Consider the following 14,630-nt stretch of genomic DNA (forward strand, 5'->3'; position numbering starts at 1 on the left):
ACAGTAAATACTTCCTTAAGCAAAAGAAGACGGGTGGGGGAGGGTGCGGCAAGAGAGAGCAGATTGTTCCTCGGTTTGATGCCTGGTCCGTGCGCGTTCCTGGCTACACCGTTAGATCAAAGGAACCCTTTCCCTTCTCATCGCTAGTAAAGAATCAGGAATTGACATACCCAAGAAATACCAGATAGGTAACAAAATAAAGGGCGGGGGGCAGGGGAGGATGGCAGTTAGAGTATGGAAGACAATTATGGAAGAAGATTCGTAATGGGCGTCCTGCAGAAGTTTAATATAGAATTAGAAATTAGGTATAGCCCTGTTTTCTTTACAATGCCCTTGGATCTCTTGCAAATCTGCTTCTTTCTTGATTGCTCTCGGTTCTAATCCTTGCATCACCTCTGATCTAAAGTGGAGGGGTAAAGTAGAGGAGCCTAAGAATAGGGTTCCTCGTTACACTTTTTCTTTGCTGCTTCTTTTAGGAGTTGACGTACTTGAGGACCTACTATGTGGTCGTCAACTGTGCTATCTAGTTTAGAAAATTTAATCATATTTGAGGACTGAAAATGGAATAGTAATAAAAACAGAGGACAAAGATGAGAAAGCTTGAACAAGTGTAAAGGAGAATTACCCATCTATATCAATGGTTAAATATCTTAAAAATGAAAAAAGTTATTTCATAGGACTAACTTACATGTCATAGTCACACTCACGTATGTGAATTTTTTTCTGGTCTCACCCCTGACACTATCGTAATCTAGTGTAATAAGACCAAATAATTAGTGTATTTTTCCTGAAATAGGAATGTGGATGCAGTGTTTCAGAGCTCGGCCAGGAAGTACCTTAGTGAGGTTTCCTGTAGAGGAAGATGGATTTTTGTACATTTCCCTTGGCTACACACACACACACACACACACACACACACACACAGAGTTATTTGTGTAGGAAGCAGTGTAACTCAGTATCTAAAAGCTGAGTTTCTAGACTGTTCAACCTGACAAACCTAGATTTGAATCTTGCCTCTTCCTTACATTATATATGGGGAAAATTTTTCTTTGGGCCCAGATTCTCCATCTGCAGAAATGTTAATAATTAATAGTACTTATCTCATGAAATGGTTGTGGGATTAAGTGAAATATTGTATGCAATATCATTGGATGGCTTCAGGAATGTCTTTAAGTGTTTATCATGGGATTTGTGGATAGAATTTACAGTCTAATCTTAATATGGTTGTGGCAGATATTAGATTTCTTTATGTGAGCATAATCAAATTCATTTTTGTAACCTTAACAAACTAATTTCCATACAACACATGGTTGTTTTCTATTGTTTATTAACTTTTTCATTATTCACCCATTTGCTTGCACCAATTGTTCATATTAAAGCCGACTCCTGTATAGTCAGATAATGTGTTCCAATCTATCTTGAATGTCTTTTGACCATTTTTTTAAATTCCCAGTGAAGATAGGTCTACATAATGCTTATAATGGACAGTCAATAAACTCTTATTGATCTTAAAGACTGATGAAAGATTGGATTTGATGGATAGAAACTAATTTATTTGTGTTCACTTTGACCCGGTAGCTTAAGTAGCTGAGGAGTGAATGTATTATTTGGCTGAAATTAAAAACCAACAAGAATTTTTAGACAACCATCCTTCTGGTTTATCCAAACTCCCTCCTGAAAACAGTTCTCCAGTTTCAATCCCTTCAGGATATCTAAAGAAAATTCCACAAGCCCAAGCTTGCCTTACATTATTCTTTATGGTTTGTCTTTTCTGTAACCTAATGAAAAGTTCAGGGTTGGGGGAAGCTGTGGGTGTCTATGTATAATCTGAAACAAAACAAAATAAAAGCAGAATCCCTTTCCCATTGCAAAAACAATGTCAAAAGCACACTCAAACTCGGCAGTCTTAATATGTGCCTCTCTATGTGGTGTGGAGGAAAGACTTCAATTATGCAACAAGCTGAAAGTCATTAATGACGGAGCTGGGAACGTATGAGATGTGAGTGTGAAGTCTGGATGTGTTTGCCGCATTGTTCATGAGGTGATTTCAAATCTAAAGAGTTACCGTATTTGGACGGCCAGGTAGATTCTTAGAATTAAGTTGCTTGAGAGTTGGAAGGGACATTAAAGGATCATTTAGTCTAAAGTTTTCATTTTAAAACTCAGGTAAGTGAAGCTTAAAAGATGCTCTGTCACTCAGTCACACAACCCATTGTCATACCAAGACAAAGACCCCAAGTCTCCATACTACAAACCCTCTCTGAGCTTTGCCTTGCCCTCGTCTATCTGGGGTTAACATTTAACAACAACAATGGCAACAAAAGACACTCTTTACAAGACAAGGCAAATTATGTTTTAGAATTGAGAAACTAGTTGTAATACACAAAATAGACTGAATTTTCCACCAAGCCATCATTTGAAAGCATTGATAAAATGCCATTCTATGAATAGGGAGGCTGATATGAATTTTGGGAGCACTAATTACTGAAAATTGGGGTGGAGAGGACACAATAGTTAGTGCTCATAGAAAGTAAAACCACCTCCTTTATTAAAACATAAAAGGTAGACCTTTAAAATAACATTTATGTATAATGATAAAAATGTCTCTTTTTCATTCTAGTATTTAATTATTTCATTATATTCTCCTTAAAGCTTATTTCAAGTTATATGCTGTATAGCTTTTCCTTTATCATCTGTTCCTCCCAAAGGATACCCTCTGTACACCTGTAAGATGACAGAGAAAACACAAAGTTGGGCTCTATGCCATCTACAAATCTGATTATAAAGTTAGGTCCTAGTAAATAATTAGCAATTAATCATTGTTTGAGCATCTTCACGATGAAAGAACAGTAGTAGTAGAAAGAGGCAGAGCTATATAATATTACATGCAAGTGGTTGTCATTCAGAAGACCAATGTGATTACATATTATCAAAAGATTGTGACCACTTGTAATCAAACCCTGGCGAGACAGTAAGCTCAGGTTAGAATTCAAACCTGGCACCTACTATCTGTGTTTTACAAAAAGATGAACTTAAAGGACTCTGGATCTTTAGAGATAATATGTGTAAGGCACTGAGCAGTGCTCAGCTCATGGTACTCAGGTAAAGGTATTTCATTCCCTTTGATTAGACAATTGCCCCTAATGGTCCAGAAGCCTTATCCAAAACAGATATACATCATTAGTTAACAGGCTTTGAATTTATTTATTGCGTTTTTCTAATATGTCAAAAAGCTAGACAGAGCTGTGTTTGAAGACAATATGGATCTCTGGGCACTTAGAAACAGAAGATACTGAAAAGACAAGGAGTCTCAAAATATCAATGTCCACTCTGTCACGGTTCTGGGAAGGATAAACCCTTTAAGGTCCATCATTAAAAGGAAGGAATATAATCGCAGTGCAGTACCACGGAGATAAACCTCCTGCAATGCTGCCTCCAGGAAGCAGCTTGACATGTGGACAGCCATCGAGTTTTACATAAACATACCATCAGAGGCCATAGATCATAAAATTTCAAAAATTTGTAACTTTTTTAACCCATAGTTTACCTGTTTACCTGTAGATGCCTTTTCTTGTAGGGATGTTCAACGTTAAGTCGAAACTGAATAAACTGCATTTACGTTTTTCAGAAGCAAAGAGACTCTGCCGTCATCATACCTGTCCTGCACTTTCCCAAAGAGTAATTTCTAAATAGAAAAGTGAAAGAGGGGCCGGCCCAGTGGCGAAGCGGTTAGCTTAGGTTCCCGTGTCCGTTTAGGTGGCCCAGGGTTCGCCGGTTCGGATCCCGGGCGTACACCGATGCACTGCTTGTCGAGCCATGCTGTGGTGGCGTCCCACATAAAGTAGAGGAAGATAGGCACGGATGTTAGCCCAGGGCCAATCTTCCTCAGCAAAAAGAGGAGGATTGGCATCGAATGTTAGCTCCGGGCTAATCTTCCTCACAAAAATAAAATAAAATAAAAATAAAGTGAAAGAAACCTAAACTCTAAAATGCTGTCCTACTTTGGTTGTTACATAATATTGGATTTTAAGGTTCTTCCCACACTATCCAAAAACCGAGATGCATTTTTAAAATTATTAGAAATAAATGGTCAGGCCAATTGAAACACCACAATCAAATTATATAATATGACTTATAACACTTAGCTTATTCTTACTTACTGTTGAATTTAGTTTCTTTTAGGTATATCTTTGGAATTCCTCCCCTGATCCTTGTTCTGTTGCCAGTAGCTTCGTCTGATTGTGATATTGAAGGTAAAGACGGCAAAGAATATCAGAATGTTCTGATGATCAGCATCGATGAATTGGTATGTGCTGGTTTTGTTCTCCTCGAATTTTGATTCACTGGGAAAACCTGATATCTACTATCGGAATGCAGTTTCATATTCAAGAATCCATTTACGTTCCTTGAAAGAAAGTGAAACAACTAAAGAAAATTTAGTGAGCTACTAACTATATATTTTTATAGTTGGCATCATTATTACCTTTAAAAATAATTCTTTCCTAAACCTTCAGACACTCACAACTATCCTTTCACTACCAAATTTCCTGTAAGCATAATTTAGCATAATCACCCTCATCTCCCGTTGACAGTCCCTGTAGAATCATTACATTAGGAGAGGGAAATAGAATATAATACTAAAAAATTACCATGAAAAGAGATGTATAGTTACTTTATCTGAATGTGTGTACATGCATATATATTATGTATTTATTTTTATACATATGTATATATAGAATTTATTGAGTTAATTTTTTTATTTACTATGGACAAATTTTTTTTATATTAGGTTTTATTTTTTAGAACAGTTTTAGGTTTACAGAAAAGTTGAGAAGAAAGTAGAGAATTCCCATATACCCACTCTCACTCTGCACAATTTCCCCTATTATTAACATCTTGCATTTGTGTGGTACATTTGTTACAGTTGATGAACCTTTATTGATACATTATTATTAATTAAAGTTCATAGTTGATGATAAGGTTCACTTTTTGTATTATACTGTTCTATGAGTTTTGACAAATGCATAATGTCACCTACCATTAGAGTATCATACGGAATAGTTTCACTGCCCCTAAAAATCCCCTGTGCTCCGCTGATTCATCCCTCCCCTCCTCCCCTGCAGCCCGTGGCAACCACTGATCTGTTTACGGTCTCTGTAGTTTTGCCTTTCTAGAATGTCATATAGTTGGCGTCATGCAGTATGTAGCTTTTTTAGTGGATTCTTCCACTTAGCAATGTGTATTTAAGGTCTTTCATGACGTTTTTGTGGCTTAATAGCTCATTTCTTTTTATTGCTAAATAAAATTCCATGAATGGATGTACCAGTGTTTGCTTCTCCATTCACTGATTGAAGTCTTTGTTGCTTACAGTTCTTGGCAATTATGAGTAAAGCTTCCGTAAACATTCGTGTGCAGGGTTTTCTGTGGACATACATTTTCAACTCATTTGGATAAATAACTAGGACAGTGATGGCTGGATCAAGTGGTAAGACTATGTTCAGCTGTGTGTAAAACTGCCAAACTGTCTTCCAAAGTGACTGTACCATTTTGCGTTCTCACCAGCAATGAAGGAGAGCTCCTGATGCTTCATATCCTTGTCAGCTTGGGTGTTGTAAGTGTTTTGAGTTTTAGCCATTCTAATAGGCATGTCGTGGCATCTCGTTGTTGTTTTAATTAGCAATTCCCTAATGTCATATGATGTTGAGCATCTTTTCATATACTTATTGCCATCTATCTATCTTCTTTGGTGAGGTATCTGAACTCACATCTTAACTAATTTCTTAACAATATTGAGTCTTCCTATCCATGATCATGGAATATCTTTCCATTTCTTTCTTTGATTTCTTTTATAAATTTTGTACTTTTCTTCATATAGATCCTATTCATATTTTGTTAGATCTACACCTAAATATTTCATATTTTTGGTGCCATTGGAAATGGTGTTGTGTTTTGAATTTCAAATTTCAGTTGTTCATTGCAAGTATATAGGAAAGCAATTGACTTTTGCATATTAACCTTGTATCCTGAAACCTTGCTATAATTGCTTATTAGTTCCAGGAGGGTTTGTTGTTATTGTTGATTCTTTGGGACTTTCTACAAAGACAATTATGTCATCTACAAAAATAAATGTTTTTACAGTTTAAGAGCTGTATCAATATAATGGAATGTGTTAATTTAACAGATAATCAGTGCTTAAAGCCCCAATGACCAAGGAAAACTTTCTCAAATGTTCATGAGATGTGAGAAATTGTCTAATCTGTCCCCTCCTTCCACTCCACTATCTTCTCCACATACTCACACTGAAGTGGCATGACACCTTGGGATATTCAGTGTTATCCCTCTTGGAAGGATATGGAAAACTCAAGATGATATTGAACACTGTACCACAGAGGTCCTTGATTTTGCCCATTGGCAAGAAAGAAAAGTGCACACTACATTGTAATTGCCCCATGTATACTGCATGAATTTTTGATATTTTCTGCATTAAATGATGCTACTAAATTAACCTTTTTGAGTCAAATAATGTTTTTTCTTTAATTTTACTATCTGGGCAGGGAATCAGCTAGTATTAGTTCTACAACATTTATAAATAACCATATGTATGTAAACTCTGCAAAAAAATGCTATTGGCAAATTCAAAATAAGGAGAGTTTTATCCACCAGATTCATAGTACGTTTTTTCTGGAAATATAGAGGAGCTTCTCTTGTTAAAACACACAGCATCAGGGCTGGCCCAGTGGCATAGTGGTTAAGTTTGTGCCCTCCACTTTCGTGGCCGGGGGTTTGTAGGTTCGGATGCCAGGTGCAGACTTACACACCACTCATCAAGCCACACTGTGGCGGCATCCCACATACAAAATAGAGGAAGATGGGCACAGATGTTATTTCAGGGCTAATCTTCCTCATCAAAAAGAAGAAGATTGGCAACAGATGTTAGCTGAGGGCCAATCTTCCTCACCAAAAAAAAAAAACAAACAACAACACAGCAGCTACAAGAACCACAGCAACAACAATGATACCATTAAAACAAAGAAAAACATGGCTACTCTTTCCAAGGAAATTAATTCACAAGACATGGAAGACAACATGAACTAATCAGTCCAAGTGAACAGTGCCATCATGATCTCAAGAAAGTTGTCTGTAAATGTGAGGTGGTAAATTTGAGGGAAGAAGAAAGAAAGAAACAAAGAATTATTCATATCAACGTGGCTGGTAGAGAAGATTTTGTCACTTATTCACTCAGTGTGTACTAGATGCTTTGCAGACATTACTGTGTCTAAATCTCAGGGACACCATAATAATTCTAACATTTATGAAGTGCTTGTTATCTTCCAAGTATCAACTAATTTAACCCTCACAATGCCCCTATGAGAGAGGTACTCTTATTACCTTCACTTCACAGAAGAAGAATCTGAGGCTTGGGGCTGCCCAGTTTGCAAGTGGCAGAGCTAGGATCTGAGCCTCTGCTGTTAACCAGCACGCCATCTTGCCTCCTAGTAGCAATCTCTGGGTTAGTTTATTCATTCAGCAAACATTTATTTGGAGCCTGTTATGTGCCAGTTATTACAGAAAACCCTTCTGTTTGGTGGTGGGGTCGTGGGGGCTTAGGGGTAGATGGACCAGGTATAGACCCTTTTTTTAAGAAGCTTACATTTGGTGATGGTTAAGTCTTGGTGTGAAGAATGCAAGTTGCAGCTTGAAAAGGAGTGGCTGTCATTTCAAACAAGCAGACTGGTTGTGAGCCAGATTTGGAAACAAAGAGATAGGAATTGTGTTCTAGCATGACTTGAATAGATCAGTTTGGCACTAGGAGAGAGACCATGTTGTGGGAAAGGGTACTGATCTCGACATTTTAGACAGTACGCCCCCTTAGCAAAAATGTTTTTGAGCCTGCCCTTCCCATATATTTTTAGCATTTATTTACATATTTTAGCACTTATTTACATATTATGGCATTTTCATAGTATTTTTGAATACATTAATAATGATACATACAAATAAAGTTAAAATTTACAAAGGATGAGATAAAAACTAAATGTAGATAGACTCCATAAAATTTTTCTCCTGTGCTGCAGTGGATTGCCCACTGTGGACTCCACTTTGAAGACCACTGACATAGGGGAAGACATGAGTTGATCTGTATGTTATAGCAAGATTGTGAGTGGTCTTGATGAGATGGTGTTTAGACTTTATTCTAAACATAACCAAAAGTCAATAGCGATTTCATCATAAAAGTAGAATTTAAGTAAAATACAAATTTTTGAGCATCTACTTTGTGCAATGTTGGCCGTTAAAAAATAAATAATAGTCCCTGTTCTTCTATAATGTATGAGGATGAGGGCTATACATCATTGTAATACAAAATGATAATAGCAGTACATTACAAAACAGTTTCATGCACATTATCTCATTGAGCTTCACAATATCTCTATGAGGCAATAACAATAATAGTAACTGACACAAATTCAGAGTTTTCCATGTATTAATTTATACAATTCTCAGCAACTCTATGTAATGAGGAAACTGAGACATAGTGGCAAGCTGGAATTTAAATCCAAGCAATCTGGTTCCAGAAAGTGCCCTCATTATTATGAGGCAAAGCAGGGAGTAGCCCTGATTTTCTGAGGGAGAACGTGTGCTAGAGAATTGTGATAACATAATGAAAGAAGGGAATCAGGAGCATTAAGATGCTGACTGCACTGGTTGAATTGTAGGGAAAGGAGATGGTGAACTGAACAGATATTCGACAGTTTTGGGTACTATTATAATCATCCGGATCAGATTAATAAAGTGGAATCGAGTTGTAGAGGTAAGGAAATAGAAATGATGAGAACTATTACATAGAGGCCAAATAGGACCTAGGGTAAGGGTGACACTCATTCTTTCTACCTACCTCAGCAGGAAAGGGAGGTTCATAAAAAATGATAAAGGCCCTCTTTCTACATGGTCTACCAAATAAGGAATGCAGATTTCTAGAATCAGGATGACTAAGTTAAATAGAATCAGTATTTTAAGCTTCCTAATACATATGACCAAATTATTTTCCAGAAATGACAGATCAATTTACAGTTCTTACAACAGGATATGAGATCATCATTCTTGTCAGTATTGAGTATTTTTATTTTTGGTCATATCTGCCAAGGCAATGGAAAAATAACTTTTTGTTTTGATTTACATTTCTATGATTGCTGGTGACATTGACTGTTTTTTACATTTATTCATCATTTATGTTTTTCTTTAATTATTTTGCACTGAGATAAAATTCAATGTCCTTTTTAAGGTGCATAATTTATTGGCGTTTAGCATATTCACAAATTGTGCAATAATCACCACTGTCTACTTCCAGAGTATTTTCGTCACCTCAAAAAGAATGATGAAAACCACTAGCAGTAACTTTCCATTCCCCATCACCAGACCCTGGAGGCCACTGATCTACTTTCTGTCTCTATGGATCTGCCTTTTCTGGGCATTTCGTGTAAATGGAATTATACAATATGTAGCCTTTTATGTTGGGCTTCTTTCACTGAGCATAATGTTTTCAAGCGTCACCCATATTAGAGCATGAATCAGTACTTCATTTCTTCTTATAGATCAATAATATTCTATTGTACAGGTATACCACATTTTGTTTATCCATTCATCACTTGATGGACATTTGAGTTCTTTCCACTCTTTGGCTATCATGAGTAATGCTGCTTAGAACTTTGATGTACAAGTTTTACCCAACTCTCTTGGATATATACCTACAAGTTGAATTGCTGAGTCATATGGTAACTCTATGTTTAACTTTTGAGGAAATGCCAAACTATTTCCAAAGTGGCTGCACCATTTTACAGTCCCACCAGCAATGTATGAGGGTTCCATTTTCTCCACATCCTCACCCAAATTTGTCGTCTGACTTTTTTACTCTAGTTATCCTAATGTGTGAAGTAGTACCTCTTCACTTTGTTCTTTGATTTGCACTTTGGTATTGCTCTTTTTATTTGCATTTTCATGATGACTAATGATGTCAAACATCCTTTCATTATTGGCCATTATTCTTGGCCATTTGTATATCATCTTTGAAGAAATGTTTCTTCAAATCTTTTGCTTACTTTTAAATTGAGTTGTCTTGTTATTATTTGCTTGTGCGAGTTTTTTATATGTTCTAGATACTAGACCCTTATCAGATATGTAATTTGCAAATATTTTCTCTCACCCTGTGGGTTGTCTTTTTGCTTTCTTTATAGTGTCCTTTGAAGCACAAAAGTTTTTTTTATTTTAATGAAGTCCAGTTTATTTATTCTTTTGTTAATCATGCTTTTGGTATCATATCTAAGAAACGATTGCCTAATCCACGGTCACAAAGATTTACACCTATATTTTTTTCTGAGTTTTATAGATTTAGCTCATATTTAGGTCTTTTCATTAATTTTTGTATATGGTATGAGGTAGGGATCCAACATCATTCTTTTCCAGTTTTTCCTGCACCTCTTGTTGAAAAGACTGTTTTCCCCATTGAATTATCTTGAAACTTTCTTCACTTTTATTGAAACTCAGTTGAACCCAAAAGTAAGACTTTACTTCTGGACTTTCAATTCCATTCCATTGTCTGTAGGTCCACCCTTATGTCAGGACCACACAGTCTTGATCATGGTATTTCAGTAGTTAGTTGTGAAATTGGAAGTGTGATTCCTTCAACTATGATCTTTTTTTTTCAAGATTGTTTTGGTTCTTATGGGTCCTCATCATTTACATTGTCAACTATTGATATTTATTCTATGGATTGTCTACACTTTTTTAAGGGATTCTGTTGTTAAAAAGCTTTGAAATTTAAATGCAATGCAAAACTCTCTGATGATGCCATGCCTCTGTGTGATAATTAAACCACATAACTCCACACACCTGTAAGCACGTCCAAGTCAGTGGCTTGGATAGAAGCAATGACAGTAGAGACGGTGATGACAAGCTTAAGGATATCTTCTCCCTTATAGCCCTCAAGATCCCTTGCAATTCTCCTATTGGCTTTTATTTATATTCCCACCACTTGGTAAGAGCTCATTATATATTAAGTATAATAACTTTATGACTGTCACATTTTTTGAAAATATTTTCCAGTTTATCATTTACTTTTTAATCTTGCTTTTTGACATGCAGATTTTATTTTTATGTAGTTATATCTATAAAATAGAATTACACAGGGTGCAATGTAGGCACCAAGGTGGGAATTTGTCATTTCCCTTTTTAGGAAAGGGGTCAGTTAAGGCTACATAGCACACATGATTCTTTTTTTTTCCTTGACTTTTTTTTTAAAGACAATTTTTTAGAGCAGTTTTAGGTTTACAGCAAATTGAGAGGAAGATACAGAGATTTATTATACACCTCATGCCCCTACACATACATAGCCTCTCCTATTATCGACATCACTCACTAGAATGGTACATTTTTTTTACAAAGGATGAACCTACGTTGACACATCATAACCATCCAAAGTCCATAGTTTACCTCAGGGTTCACTCTTGTGTTGTACATTCTGTGGGTTTGGAGAAAGTATAATGACATATACCCATCATTATAATATCATACAGAGTATTTTCACTGCCCTAAAAATCCTCTGTGCTCTGCCTATTCATTTTTCTACTCCCTCCAACCTCTGGCAACCAGCGATCTTTATATTGTCTCTATTCTTTTGCCTTTTCTAGTTTTATGTCTTCTTTCCCAATCTGTATACCTTTTATTTCCTGTTCTTCCTTTATTGAATTAGTAAGGACTTCCAGTACAATGTTAAAAAGGAATGGTGTGAGGGGACATTCTTGCTTTCTACCTGATCTTAGTGGGAAAACTTCGAGTTCCTCACCATTAGGTATGACATTAGATGTAGGTTTTTTGTAGATAGTCTTTACCAAGTTGAGGAAGTTCTCTCTTTCCTAGTTTACTGAGAGATTTATGAATGGGTGTTAGATTTTGTCAAATGCCTTTTCTGCATCTAATGATACAATCATGTGATTTTTTTTTTTTTTAAATCTGTTGATGTGATGGATTACATTAACTGATTTTCCAATGTAGAACCAACCTTGCATGTGTGGAATAAATTGCACTTGCTTGTGGCGTATAATTCTTTTTATATTTTTTGGGATTTGATATGCTAATATTTTGTTGAGGATTTTTGCATCTACTTTCATGAGAGATATTGGCTTGTAGTTTTCTTTTCTTGTAATGTCTTTATCTGGTTTTGGTGCTAAGGTAATGCTCACCACATAGAATGAGTTAGGAAGTACTCCCTCTGCTTCTATCCTCTGAAAGAGATTGTAGAGAATTGGTCTAATTTCTTCCTTAAGTGTTTGGGGGAATTTAGCAGTGAACCCATCTCAGTCTGTTGCTTTCTGTTTTGGAAAGTTACTAATTATTGATTCAATTTCTTTAATAGATATAGGCCTATTCAGATCATCTATTTCTTCTTATGTGAGTTTTCATCACACATGATTCTTGAATCTTAAAGTAGATGTAGGTGTTACCAAAAGGAGCAGAACAGGGTTTGGGGTCTCCCCTAGGGAGAGGATGGATCATCTTGCAAAAGAATGTAAATAGGAAACCAACTGGCATGGTGTGGTTGAATTGTAGGATGCAAGATGAGAAGCAAATTCTCAGACCCACCACCTGGATCGCTGAGTGCTGCACCCGCCATACAAAGGAGTTTGGATTTTTTCCTAAGCACCAGGAAGTCACTGAAGAGTTTGGAGGGGGAAAAAGACATTGAATGTTAGCGCCATGAGAATAGAAATCTTCATCCTTTTTGTTCACTGCTGTACCGGGAGAGCTAGAACTCTCAATAAATACTTCATGAATGAATGAAGAATGAAATAACACCATCAGAGATTTTTATCTTATAACCTTTTTCTGGCAATCATGTAGATAATTTGTGGGGTAGGATGGAAGAAAGCCAGGAGACAGTGGGAAGCAACTTCAGTAATTTAGGTGAAAATTGTTGATGGGCATTGACCAAGGCAGTGATTCATAACTTTCGGGCACTTCAGAGTGAACTGAAAGGTTTGTTCAAGCACAAATTGCTAGGCCCCACCTCCAGAGATTCCTATTTTTGAGGAATTTTAATGATCTGAGAAGTGCACTGGATAACCTCATGTATATCCCTCACTCATATGGAAAGAATTCATAAACTTAAAGAAAAAATTAGAATAGTACCCCAATTTTAGTCTAATATCTGAATTCTATTGCATCAGATCTACAAAGCCATATATTACACTTTGTGGGTATTAGCTTCTATGAGTTTGTTTGTTTGTTTTTCAATATTTAGCTCAACCACAGTAACACACAAAGTAGAAATAATGTGGAAGAAAAAACTCGACCATAAATTCAGTTAGTAATTGTGTTAAAGTGCACATTTAATTTTAGAATCCATGATTAAACATCCATTTTAAGGATAAATAAAACAATCTTCTGCAACATGGAAAAATATATGTTCACTGATACCCTTGATCAGATTTTTTTTCAGTGAAACAGCGTTGCTGTTTCAGTGTGCTGTGTAAGGCACACTGAGTGAAGGATCAGAAGACCTAATTTGTTACTAGCTTTGTTATCAGCAAGCACTGTGATCGTGGATACCTCATTTAACCTCTTTGGGACTCTTCAATCCCCTATAAAATGTGGAAATTGAATTGTCTCTGGGTTCCCTCATATATTTTGAGACATGAAAAAAATTGTTTTATTTTCTCTTTTCTTCTTCTTTCCCTTTCTTTCTTCCTTCGTTACAGGCCTGTCTTGATTATTTTCTTCCATTTATAAATATTTATCAATACCCTACTATGTGCAATGCTCTGTGTCAAACATTATGCTTCCATATAACAACAACAACAACAACAACAACAATAATAATAATAATAATAATAAGCTATCTGTCTCCAATGGACATATAATCAAGGACTGGAGTGAAATTCATTCAGAAATAATTATCTTATAAAGCAACAAATAAGCAATATTTGGAGAAGAAAAGACTATTCTTTCTCCCATTGAATAGTCACGGCATCCTTGTCAAAAAATGAGTTGACCATAGATGTATGGGTTTATTTCTGGACTCTTCAATTCTACTCCATTTATGTGCATATTTATTCTGTGCCAGTACCACACTGTCTTTATTACCATTGCTTTGGAGTAAGTTTTGAAATCAAGAAGTGCAAGTCTTTCTAGTTTGTTCCTTTTCAAGATCGTTTTGGCTATTTCAGGTTCCTTACAATTCCACATGAATTTTAGAATCAGCTCATTAATTTCTAGCAAGTCAGTTGGGATTCTGATAGGGATTTTGTTGCAACTGTACATCAATTTGAGGGGGTATTGTCTTTTTAACAATGCATAACAATGCTTCTGATCCATGAACATGGGATGTTTTTCCATTTATTTAGATTGTCTTTAACTTCTTTCAACAATGCTTTATAGTATTGAGGCTGTAAGCTTTGAACTTCCTTTGTTAAATTTACTTCTAAGTATTTTTTGTCTTTGATGCTATTGTAAATGGGAATGTTTTCTTAATTTCATTTTAAAATTGTCTGTGATTCTTACTACACACTACATACTTAGTAGTTTTTTATAGAAATAATAATATGAATTGCAATAATATATGATAAATAATATATGAGTTG

General features: G+C 35.8%; 1 protein-coding gene across 7 annotated transcripts in view; it reads left to right on the forward strand.

The window, feature by feature from the left end:
- Window positions 1-14,630, forward strand: part of IL7 (interleukin 7) — a 46,692-nt gene that overhangs the window by 1,413 nt on the left and 30,649 nt on the right. For 4 of the 7 annotated variants that reach the window (XM_087420590.1, XM_087420591.1, XM_087420592.1 and 1 more), the window contains exons 2-3: window positions 4,173-4,306; window positions 6,563-6,565. In XM_087420590.1, the coding sequence (XP_087276716.1) occupies window positions 4,173-4,306; window positions 6,563-6,565 (137 nt within the window). The remainder of the gene's footprint in view (window positions 1-4,172; window positions 4,307-6,562; window positions 6,566-14,630) is intronic. The other 3 variants (XM_087420589.1, XM_004427135.3, XM_014784982.2) reach the window with 1 other exon arrangement.

This window comes from Ceratotherium simum, chromosome 31, assembly GCF_057802395.1.
Source record: "Ceratotherium simum simum isolate JZ-2026a chromosome 31, ASM5780239v1, whole genome shotgun sequence".
Taxonomy (NCBI): domain Eukaryota; kingdom Metazoa; phylum Chordata; class Mammalia; order Perissodactyla; family Rhinocerotidae; genus Ceratotherium; species Ceratotherium simum.